At 40.1% G+C, this 11,979-nt stretch overlaps 1 protein-coding gene across 1 annotated transcript; it reads left to right on the forward strand.

Annotated features, from left to right (window-relative positions):
* Positions 1-10,849, forward strand: RBM24 (RNA binding motif protein 24). Its single transcript, XM_005873034.1, has 4 exons — positions 1-168; positions 1,261-1,384; positions 2,857-2,911; positions 10,056-10,849. The coding sequence occupies exons 1-4, from the start codon at positions 1-3 to the stop codon at positions 10,417-10,419; spliced, it is 711 nt and encodes a 236-aa protein (XP_005873096.1). The 3' UTR covers positions 10,420-10,849.
* Positions 10,850-11,979: the final 1,130 nt, after the last annotated feature.

An 11,979-nucleotide genomic window follows, 5' to 3' on the forward strand; every position in this document is an offset into this window, starting at 1 on the left:
ATGCACACGACTCAGAAGGACACGACGTACACCAAGATCTTCGTCGGGGGGCTGCCCTACCACACCACGGACGCCAGCCTGCGCAAGTACTTCGAGGTTTTCGGCGAGATCGAGGAGGCGGTGGTCATCACCGACCGGCAGACGGGCAAGTCGCGGGGCTACGGATTTGTAAGTGGCGCGGACGCGGGGAGGGGGGTCGGCTAGGCGCCCCGCGGGGAAACCGGGGCCCGCTGGGGTGGGAGGAACCGAGTGGCGCTCAGCCAGGGTGATGGTTGTTTGGGGCTCGGCGAGACCGTGCGAAGCACCCCTCGGGCTTGAGCGGCGCTGCCCCTTCGTCCCGGCAGAGCTGTGGAGGGAGAGCTGGTCCTGGCTCCAGGGGTTCTGAGGAGACGGGGCGCGTCGCGGTGTCAGGGGCTGGCGGGGCCCGAGTGGAAGGAGAAAACTGTAACGACTGCGGGATTGGGGATCGGGGATCGGGGATCGGGGAGGGTTGGGAGGGAGGGGCTGCAACCCCACGGCATTGCGCTCCGGGGCTGGAGGCCGGTCGGGCAGCGCGCTGTTGCTTTGTAAAAATGCGTGTGTCTTCTGGCGTTCCGGCTGGGGCCCGGAGGCGACACCCCGGGAGGTCTGGGGCTCTTCTCCCTCCAGCCCCCACCCTTTTCCTTTTAACTGCAAAGATGGGTTCTTTAAAAATATGATCCTATGGCTCTTTGCAGAACTGAAATAGAGCATGTTAAGCTTCCTGGAGATTGACGCGTGTAGATTCAGCTGCTCAAGAGCAGGGAGCTCCCGAGCAGGACAATAGCTATTGTCGTTGGGGAGTGTTTGCGGGTGGTTGGGAGCACAGGCGAATGTGAGGCTGGACTTCTTTTTTAGAGCCAACAGTGCCTCAGGTCCGGTGGAGACCTGGGGGCTTTGAGGGCGGGGTGAAGAGGACCTAGAGGAATTCTAAGTCAGAATTCAGGCTTCCAAATTTTTGCTAGGCCCTGCTAGCACCCTTAAGACTTTGGAGTGTGTGTGTGTGTGTGTGTGTGGTCGGGGTGGTCGGGGTGGTATTTCTTCCTTTCTGTTTTCTTCTCTTTTCTTTTTGGACGGGGGATCAAGGATTAAGTTCCAGGGAGAAAAATAAAAAAGAAAGAAAAAGTTTAAGACACCCCCCCCCTTAGTTTTATCATGAATGATATTTCCAGTGCGATTCTGGTTTCCTTCAAGGGTTGATTTAGAGCTTTGTATGTATGTCTGTGTGTGTATGTTGCTAAGGTCACCATGGCTGACCGGGCTGCTGCGGAAAGAGCCTGCAAGGATCCCAACCCCATAATTGATGGCAGGAAGGCCAATGTGAACCTGGCATACTTGGGAGCAAAACCAAGGATCATGCAACCAGGTGAGAAACAGGGGTCCCTTTGTACCTCCCCTCCCCACTAGAGATGCCCACTACTGCATAGCATGAATCCTCAATTTAGAACATTGGTCGATGTATTTAGTAAAGTTAAACCATGGCTGGTGATTGTGCCATGAGAACCTGTAGATGTATTTAGTAAAGTTAAACCATGGCTGGTGATTCTGCCATGAGAACCTGTTGATGTATTTAGTAAAGTTAAACCGTGGCTGGTGATTCTGCCAAGGCATTAAAGATAGATAAAGGAGAGTTGTAACCACTCCTTTTAGGACTTGAAATATACCTGTGTACAAAAATAAATCTTGGGGGACTGGACAGTTTTTTACACACCCAGACTTGGACATGACTCACCTGTTTTCTGTAGTCAGAGTCCACTCTCCATTTTTGAGTTTTTAGACACTTGTAGATAACTCAGATGTGGATTATATGGGCCAAACTTGTCAATTCTAGCTGGTTGTACTTCCTAACGCAATGTTGTCTCTCCTTTTACCACCAGTTGCCTGGGCCCAAAGCAGGCACTCAGACTTGAACACTGACCCAAGAAAAGCATAGGGGTGCAGGTGGAGGTGTCTGGATGATAAATGTTTAACATAAAGTCACAGGACACTAGTAATTAAAATAGATTTCACATACTCCAGTACCCTCATGCTACAGATGAAAAAACTGAGAAACTCATAGAGATGAGAAATGATTTACTCCAAAGTCACATAGCTATTAACCGCCAAGAGGGAGCACGGTTTTGTCTATGTGAAAACATGATCTTCTGCATTTATAACACTGCCCTTTGCATGAGCACAAATAATTGAGAGTTGACTGTTGAACAAATGTAATCTTTTCTTGAAATTTTGGATATTGACCCTTCCATCCAAACAGATTTACTAGGAAACTAGGTTGTCAAGAAAGTGGGTGCATGAGCAACTACCTATGAACATTTAAAAACATGTATTTGTCTAACACATTGAGTGTAGATATTATCCAGAGAAGAAGGAAAGGAGAGTTTGTTTTGGTGAATTTTTATACTATAATCTGTAAAAGCCATAATCTTCCAAAGCATTGTTCAAAGCATTCCAGAGTGCTCCAAATTACCAAGAATTTTTATAGATCATTATTCAGAATCATAGGAATATTTGTGCATGTAACTTCATTATCAGGTCCTATTGTTGCTTTTATTCCATGAGAATTTTTCCCTGAACTAATTTTCTAAGGTCTTATTCTATGTCAACTAAACTTTGCAGATAATTTTTAGTTTCCACTTGTAGCCTATTAAAATTTTTATTTGGATCAACAATAGCATTAATGAAACTGTCTTTTAAATATATATCTAATATTTTCTCTAAAGTATTAAAAGGATGGTTATCTTTTCTAAGATAAATGAAAGTTGTGATTGCTCTTTATATGTAGGAGTTATAAATGTCTAACCATGCACAAATAGAGAATGTGATATGTTTTGTTGTTAGGTTTTGCCTTTGGTGTTCAACAACTTCATCCAGCCCTTATACAAAGACCTTTTGGGTAAGTCAATTAACAGGCCCTCCTAACTTTCAACTGCTATCATTTGTTAACCTGCTTCTTATATACAGACAAGACCATCAAGCCACAGAATGTTCCTGGTTATACATATTTATATATGTTTGTGTTTTCTTAATGCTGATAACATAAATATTTTTATATGAGTCAAGTTATCTGACCACATATGCAGCCTCCAAACCAGACAAATTTTGAGCTTATGATTAACAAAACAAAACAAAAATACCAGGTATGACTTGTGTACAAGACCGTTGTGTCCCAGCACCATTACTACTGTTCAACTTGACTCAATTTTATTTATCTCTTTCTAACCTGACAGGGCTCGTATACAGTTAAGCTAACTGATCAGAAGGATACCATGATAAGAGGTGGAATAGTTCTGTTTGGAATTAAACTGTAACCAGTAGACTCAGACACACAAGCTCAGATGGTGATTAACGATGCATGGATGTTGGTGTTGTTGTTTTACTTTTCACAATAGTCAATAGACCTCCGTGTGCTTTATTTTATTTATTACAGTAATGAAGTGGTGTTGATAGCTAAACTGTGTGCTTTTTACTTAATTGAAAAGAGCTGTAGTGAAAGTGTTTTCTTTTCCTCGGGGAAGGGGCTCTTTGTGTTTTGGTTTTGGTGGTGGTGTTGAGGAGTGTTGACTTTTGACTTTGCCATGGGAAGCAAAGGGCCTCTTTTTTTTCTTGCTTTTAAGCTGTAGCCTGTGACTTCCATTTAACCATACTTTTGTAGTGAGTGCTAAATCGTGTGATTTCCCTCTGTAAGAATACAGATACATTGCTTGCATGTCCTACGTTTCTGTTTTACCGGGGAGTTTTCTGGGAATGGGGCTCTTTCTTTTGCAATGTGTATCCACTTTGAGGCCTTCTAATTAAAGGTTCAGCAACTCTCATCAGATTTGTTAACACTAGTCAAGTTTTTCAGTAGAGCAGCACTAACTTTCACCTTTCAGCCCTAACTCAGGTGAACAGCCTGCTCATATTTGTGTTATCTCTGGGTTTTATCTCTGGGCTTTCCTCACTTGCGCTCCCTTATTTTCTTTTCATTCAGACATGATGTGGGTGGGAGATCCCCTAACACGTAAATTTATTCTGAACACTTAGAGTCTGTTTGGCTGTATTCTACATGATCAATATTGCTATAACTCTAATGTCAGAGATTTAAACTTCTTTTCAAATATTTTAACTGTTCAAGAAGTGCTTTATCCTCAGCAACACCTTAGCTTAACACCTAAACATCTATATGTGTATGTAGCGTGGAAGGTTAGATTCTGCTTAGATAGATATCTACCTTATGTGTCTCTAAGAATAGACCCCCCAAAAAGTAATAATTTTTTGAAGAGTCAATTTATATCTTTCATGAATACCTTCTTATAACCCTCCCTTTAACATATCAATACTTCACCCTTACTGGCAACTGTTACTTTTTTTAAACTGTGGAAGAGTCTTCTGTCCAATATCATTAAAAAGGACCTTCATATCCATAGCTCTTTATCAATGCCCCATCAAAACCATTCTGGATACTGACAATAATTAGTGGGTTTATTGGTTCAACTATTTGTGTGGGCTCCTCCCCCATCATTGGTCTAGACCATCGGTTCTCAACCTGTGGGTCACGACCCCTTTCACAGGGGTCGCCTAAGACCATCGGAAAACACGTATATAATTACGTATTGTTTTGTGATTAATCGCTATGCTTTAATTATGTTCAATTTGTAACAATGAAAATACATCCTGCATATCAGATATTTACGATACATAACAGTAGCAAAATTACAGTTATGTAGTAGCAACGAAAATAATTTTATGATTGGGGGTCACACAACATGAGGAACTGTATTAAAGGGTCGCGGCATTAGAAAGGTTGAGAACTACTGGTCTAGACTATGTTGAAGAAGGGATTGGGAAGGAAAACATACATCTTAGGAAGTGATGGTGAACTTAGTCATGATCTCACACTAATAATCTTGAAACAGTTATACAACTGAATTGATCAACTTGTATTAGTATGTGTTTATTTTTCTCTGTGCTAAGGGTGGTATGAAATAAGGACATTGCACTTTAGTTTGAGAACTCAAACAAACCAATCGGAAACTTGGTTGCTAAGATACTTGGTATTGTTTTCAGTACAAAAGGAATTTAGAATAGCAAGAAAATAGGTGATTGGAGGAGTTGAACTAGGCTTTGTGGGGACTTGAACTAGAACTAGACTTGAACCAATAGCTATATCCTAGACAGGTAAAAGGAAGAATGGACATGTCTCAAGGGTATAGGATGAGGTGAGCATAAGCAAAGGCACAGAGAAAAGGCTCAGCATGAAGAATGTTTATGGAGGGTCTTGAGAACTAGCCATAGAAATCTAGACTGGTTGTCAGAGTCCTTCTAGTTCTTCAAGAAAGCAGCATGAGGAATCTAGGAGCAACCAGAGTGAATTGTGTCACCTGGAAGTTTGAGATCAAGCATGTTTTGATAGTAACCTTTTGTTTTTCATCTCTTTTAATATTAGCTGTCTTTTATAAAGGATGGTGATTATTACTGTTTGCATAAATTGTTTGAACTTGAGATTCTTATTAAAAATAGATAGCATTCCAGATGAACCAAGCCAGCCTTCTCTTTCTTTTTTAAGGGGTTCTCAACACTGCTCTGAGTCCCAGAGTCTGTACCTAACAAATCACACCTGGTCATCCTGAATTCTATTTGAATGCTACACATTCTTATTTTAGGCCTGGAAAGAAGCTTGCGAATTTCTTATTTTATTTGACTTATTTGAAGTTCTAGTAACTGAACTATTTCTTCCTAATTGTAATTCTTAAATGGCCCCCAAATTACTCTGGGCCTTTAAAGAGAAAACCTTGGCCTAAAGAATTTCTGATGTAACACAGTGGGTACATGTATAGAAACTTGTGAATTTTCTGAACAATATATTATAAATATTTTATGTTTGAAAGAAGCATTTTCTTATTGAAACCTTGGAGAAGAGAGAATGCAGATCTATGAGCAGAAATGTCTAAGCTAGTTTAGTCAGGCTGAAATATACTTAAACATTTATTCAATATACCTCTAAGTGCTAAATTTTAGGCTAGTTGTGTTAACACCATACTGGGTATTATATTGTCCACTAAAAGGGGCACGAGGGACAATAACTAACATTAACTGAACATCTGCTACATGCCTAGTACTGATAAGGGATTTAAATAAATTATATAATTTAATTCTCACAATAATTATTTGATGAAGGCACTGTTAATGTCCTTCCCATTGGGTGATAAAACTGAGATGAAGAGAGGTGAATTAACTTACCAGGGCTAGCAAGTGGTAGAGTCTGACTCTAGGTTCATAATCATGGTTTTCCCGACCTTTCAAAAGCCATGTTCTTTCTTCTGTATCAAGTTGTAGACAATAAGACCCAACTTTATTCTCTCTTGTAATCTAGTAAGAAAACTTACATGCACCCATAATGGCTGTTCCTGCATCTTCAGATAAGGGAGAGAGACATCAGGTTGGTGGGATCCAGAAAGGAGGTAGAAGTTGACCTAGATTGTAAAGGGTGGTGGATGATAAGGAACTCTTACTGAGTACTTAGCTATCTTCATCATTGTAGGCTCTTTACATAATTTTATTTAATGCACAGCAATTCGAGTTGGAAATATTGGGTTCATTTCACATATAGTAAATATATGAGATTAAAAGGTTGAAGTGAATTCCTGAAGACTCTACACCAGCGGTTCTCAACCTATGGGTCGTGACCCCTTTGGGGGTCGAACAACCCTTTAACAGGGGTTGCCTAAGACCATCAGAAAACACATATATAATTACATATTGTTTTTATGATTAATCACTATGCTTTAATTATGTTCAATTTGTAACAATGAAAATACATCCTGCATATCAGATATATACATTATGATTCATAACAGTAGCAAAATTACAGTTATGAAGTAGCAATGAAAATAATTTTATGGTTGGGGTCACTGTATTAAAGGGTCGCGGCATTAGGAAGATTGAGAACCACTGCTCTACACGGAGTGGGTGTAGGAGCTAGGGCAGGTCGGATTTGGATTTCAACCAGTAGAGAGGATTTCAACCGGTAGAGATGGAGTGAGGATTGGCATCGCTGGCAAAAGGATGGCATGAACAAAGGTGAGGACCTAGGAATGTGTGGTATCGCGAGGAAACATTGAGGAGCCCAGCTGATTTGGGTTAAGGGGAAGGTGGAAAGTAATCCTGAGAGAAGTATTTTGGAGCCAGAATTATTAAAGGTCTAGCATACCAAAGTTTAAGAAATTTGTGCTTAGGAATGATGTGAGGGGCCATAGATTACTAGAGCAAGCAAATGAGATGAAGACTTTGTAGTTTTGTGATAGATTGGAAGAGGAAACCAATAGGGATGTCAGAGGTCACAGAGGGACCTGAAGAGATAGGAAGAAAAGGAAAGCATAGTAAAATTTCTTTCAAAGTTGCCCGAAGTATCTGCTATGTTCTCATGCTTTTGTAACTGCTAGGTTTGTACATTCTATGATTAGTTGAGGGGAAGTATGTTGATAGATATTTAGTAGGAGGGAGATTCTCAAATTGCCTTACTGGGTTCCCTAGACTATGAAAAGAACTCGTAATACAGGGATTTTTTTTCAGAAGTCTCACCTTATGTTTTAGTCCATTTCTGCCTTCCTTCCTGAACTCAGATATTTTAGACTCTACATTGTCTTCTGGATTCTCCTTTCTCTGAGTCTTAAAGGACTCCAGGATTTCATTTGTCTTCCAAACATCTTCCTAACCCATACCAGACTTCATGTAGGATTCTGACATTCCAAGGAACTTTGTACTCTCATAAGTACATTATCAAATAAAAACTAGTAATATAAAATAAATGTAGAGACAAGAGTCCTGTAAGCAACCCTGCTTATCTTTTAATGCATTCTTCATACTGATGCACACACACAATTTTCTCCTCCTTGCTGTAGGCTAAAGTTATTTTCAGTTAACACCTTTATTTGAAGATACAAACCTAGCAACCATCATGTTATGTTGTCTTTAAAACTTTGGGAGTCCAGGGGTTAATGTTTCCATATCAGTGAGCTTCATACTGGCTGGCCTTTGCAGCTGATAGATGTTTTACTTTGGCCTTATAAAGACATTTTACCCACTGGAAACCCTTGTCGCATGACAGGATCAAAAATAGCCCGGCTGCAGCCCCTGCTGTCCATCACCACATGTAAACTGGCATGAGTGTAGGCTCTCTTAGCCGTGTCCACACATTGGCGGCCTCCAGGGACAGTGTTTTATAAAGCCACACCTGTCGCTGTGAAGGAACCAATCACCTGACCTACAGAGGCGTTTTAAGTGTGTGCATGACCATGCGTCTGGTGTCTGACAAGCAGTTCAGCACATCGCTGAGTGTCCTGAAAAACCCTTGATGACGTGGTTTCCCCTGGCACTGGGAAAGATCTACAAGTCTAGTAAATTTGAGTGTATTTTTATCATTGGGGTCAAAGTTCAGTACCCTCTGTGATAAATTCATCTTTTCCATGGATGTTCGTTAATGAGTGTTTTCAGTAAAACTCTGAAAAGGCAAAGAAAAATCTGTTTTTGAACATCTAAACATGAATTTTTCTGTTTTGAGTTCTTTAAAATTTGAAGATTGTTATTTGTACTTCTTATAAGTTGGCTTTGCCAGCATCCAGATGGCATTATAGTGTCATATTTTTAGAAACATTAAGGGGTTTTGTTGGAGATTATTTTAAAGAAAGATGAAATAAACCAGATGTTCATGGTAGTATTTTAAATGGACAGTAATGAATCCCAAGAGTGAGAACTGAGATGCATGGGTTTTTAGGAATACCTCTTTTGATTTAATTTTTTTAATGAATGTTTAAGTAAATTCATTGGAGTGTGTTATGTATGTGATCTCTGAATGTATAATTTTAAAAGGTATTTGATTGTGTTTCACTTTCTTGAACTTTTGCAGGATAATATATAACAGTAGAATTGATTCATATAAAATATCTACTTACAGGCAGAATTAAAGCAGATATGCTAATAAATCTATTTCTGTTGATTTGGAGGATAAAACAAGAATTAGTACATATGCAAAAAAAATGTTTCCTTACTCTATTGTGTAAACCTTTTAAGTTTTATTAATTTTGGAAATATTTAGTTGTATTTCCCTGTCCCTGCCTTTTCCCTCAACCTCATCATTTCCCCAAAATCCCTTCTGTCTGTCTTGCATAGAGATAAACAAGCTGGCTGACCTTCAGTTGCCTGATAGTCAAACAGGTTTGATTGACCCTTGTGTCCTTATGAATTTTATGGAGAGAAAGAAAGAAAGAAAGACAAAAGCGTGCTGCACCTCTCTTTCAGATCACTGCCATGAATGTTAATAGCATTTCTGTAGCTTCCCACAACAGCCTCTTGTGATAGAGTGAGCTGCACTACAGTTCGTTTGAGAAGTGTGATTCTGCTGTGTTTACCACACTTGTGAACTTTTAAACTCCTTTTTTATTTTGTCGCCTGCTTCTTTTTTATTATTATTTTTAATAAGGGTGACTGAGGTTGCAGAGAGATTAATGTGTGCTGAGTCTGCATAGCAATTTGAAGTAGGGTTGCCATGATAATAAACATACAGATTTTGTTGAAATTTTTGTTTTGACAAACCAGCCATCACCCCCTGGGAACTGAATGGTCATGGATTACCTTTTGAGTCCTGTGTTCACAGCTCAGAATGTTTCTATTTGCCAAACGGTTTTGTTTTGTGAACTCATTACAATTTTCTCAAGTCTTAATCAATTAAGCATTTATTAAATACCTCTTATGTGCATAGCCCTCATGAACCTGGATTTATTTTCCAAACTTTTGCTAAATGATATTTATTGGATCTAAATGATTGTAAACAAAAATGTTAGCAGAGAGGGTATCATCATATTTTGAGAGCTGAATTCCTTTGGGGGCACTCCCTGACTTTGGCTACCGCCAGAGGACTTTCACGGACCCCTGGAAAGCAGATATTGTGGCAACCCTATGCTCATAATAACCACTAAATTTGAGTTTGTCGTATTTCTGAGCAAGCAGTGCTACAGATAGAAGGCAACTACTGCCTGACTTTGTTTTCCATTTCTCAACAGGATACCTGCCCACTATGTGTATCCACAGGCTTTTGTGCAGCCTGGAGTGGTCATTCCACACGTCCAGCCGACTGCAGCTGCTGCCTCCACCACACCTTACATTGATTACACTGGAGCTGCGTATGCACAATACTCTGCCGCAGCTGCTGCTGCCGCCGCCGCCGCCGCCTATGACCAGTACCCCTACGCAGCCTCTCCAGCTGCTGCAGGATACGTCACCGCCGGGGGCTACGGCTACGCTGTGCAGCAGCCAATCACCGCCGCGGCACCTGGGACAGCTGCCGCCGCCGCTGCAGCAGCTGCCGCCGCAGCAGCGTTTGGCCAGTATCAGCCTCAGCAGCTGCAAACAGACCGAATGCAATAGACCAGCCATCTGATCAAAGTTGAATTGTTTTCTCTTTCCCTCCCAATTTCCCCAATTTTTAGTAGCTAATAAGAGTTAACATTAACAGCTTTAAAAAAAAAAAAGCTATGCTTTGTGAAGCAGAATTATTGTTATTTTTATACTCCAGTAGTGTTCTAGATGAGAAAGAGGTGAGAGAGAGGGGAGTGGGCGCAGTTTTGGAAACCAATCCCAAAGAGCCTGAGGAAATGAAAGGCCGCTAGGAAAGGATGGCGGAAGTAACAATGGAACTTCACTTTTATAATGGGATTTTTATTTTTGCTCTTTTTATAGTATCAGGGAAGCAAACTGCCTTTTACAAGTTAGAAAATGCTATTTGAATCTTGTTGAACCAGGGAATACAGAGTGAGCAATACATAGCTTGAATTTCATTTAAAAGCAGATTTTTTTTTTTTAGAAAAACAAAATGGTGAAAGCACTGATTGTCATTTTTAAGTTGCTATGGCCTATAGAACTTTTTCAAGTAAGAAGGTAATGTTCCTACTCTCTCAAAAATGGGCATCGAACAATCAATCTAGGAGCGTGGCAGTGGGTAAAATGGTGGACAGGCACCAAAGCTATTTTCTCATCTATCCTGTGGATGAGTGGGACTGTGGAACAAGTGATGTGGAATTAATGGGTGCAACAGCTGTACAGACAATCAATAACATGCACAGTTCTGGAAAGAACACATCACTTGTGCTTGTTTGATGAGCTTGTCACATTCTAATCCCTCTCCCCATCCTGTTTCAATTTTGGGAAACTTGTATCTGCTGGTGTCAGCAATTCTGATTGATTTTCTTTAAAAGCAGATTTTTTTTTTTTAGAAAAACAAAATGGTGAAAGCACTGATTGTCATTTTTAAGTTGCTATGGCCTATAGAACTTTTTCAAGTAAGAAGGTAATGTTCCTACTCTCTCAAAAATGGGCATCGAACAATCAATCTAGGAGCGTGGCAGTGGGTAAAATGGTGGACAGGCACCAAAGCTATTTTCTCATCTATCCTGTGGATGAGTGGGACTGTGGAACAAGTGATGTGGAATTAATGGGTGCAACAGCTGTACAGACAATCAATAACATGCACAGTTCTGGAAAGAACACATCACTTGTGCTTGTTTGATGAGCTTGTCACATTCTAATCCCTCTCCCCATCCTGTTTCAATTTTGGGAAACTTGTATCTGCTGGTGTCAGCAATTCTGATTCTGAAATAGGATCAGGCTTTTACTACAACAGCCTTCTCTTTCTATTTATTGTGTGGACTCGTGGCTTATGATTAAAGGCAGGCAAAGTTTGCAGACTCTAAACCCTTAAGAATTGTCTTAAGGGCATTTATTTTTTTTCCCTTTTTGAATAATTTTACACTTTTTAGTATCTATTTCAGAGTCCTATTTAAAACTATTTATTAGTGAATACAATACATGAGACAACAAAGTTACTGAGATTACAGTTCTTCAGAGGTAATGATAATGTGGTTTATACTGTGCCTTAATAGTAATGCTATTTAAGATAATTTATTTTTAAGTTTTACTATGCTGCACTCT

The sequence above is a fragment of the Myotis brandtii genome, unplaced genomic scaffold, assembly GCF_000412655.1.
Source record: "Myotis brandtii unplaced genomic scaffold, ASM41265v1 scaffold398, whole genome shotgun sequence".
Taxonomy (NCBI): domain Eukaryota; kingdom Metazoa; phylum Chordata; class Mammalia; order Chiroptera; family Vespertilionidae; genus Myotis; species Myotis brandtii.

Excerpts from the sequence above, each read along its gene's own strand:
- RBM24 (XM_005873034.1), top strand. The coding sequence starts at position 1 with ATGCACACGACTCAGAAGGACACGACGTACACCAAGATCTTCGTCGGG. Across the intron at positions 169-1,260 it reads AGTCGCGGGGCTACGGATTT|GTCACCATGGCTGACCGGGC; the intron begins GTAAGTGGCGCG and ends TATGTTGCTAAG. Across the intron at positions 2,912-10,055 it reads CTTATACAAAGACCTTTTGG|GATACCTGCCCACTATGTGT; the intron begins GTAAGTCAATTA and ends ATTTCTCAACAG.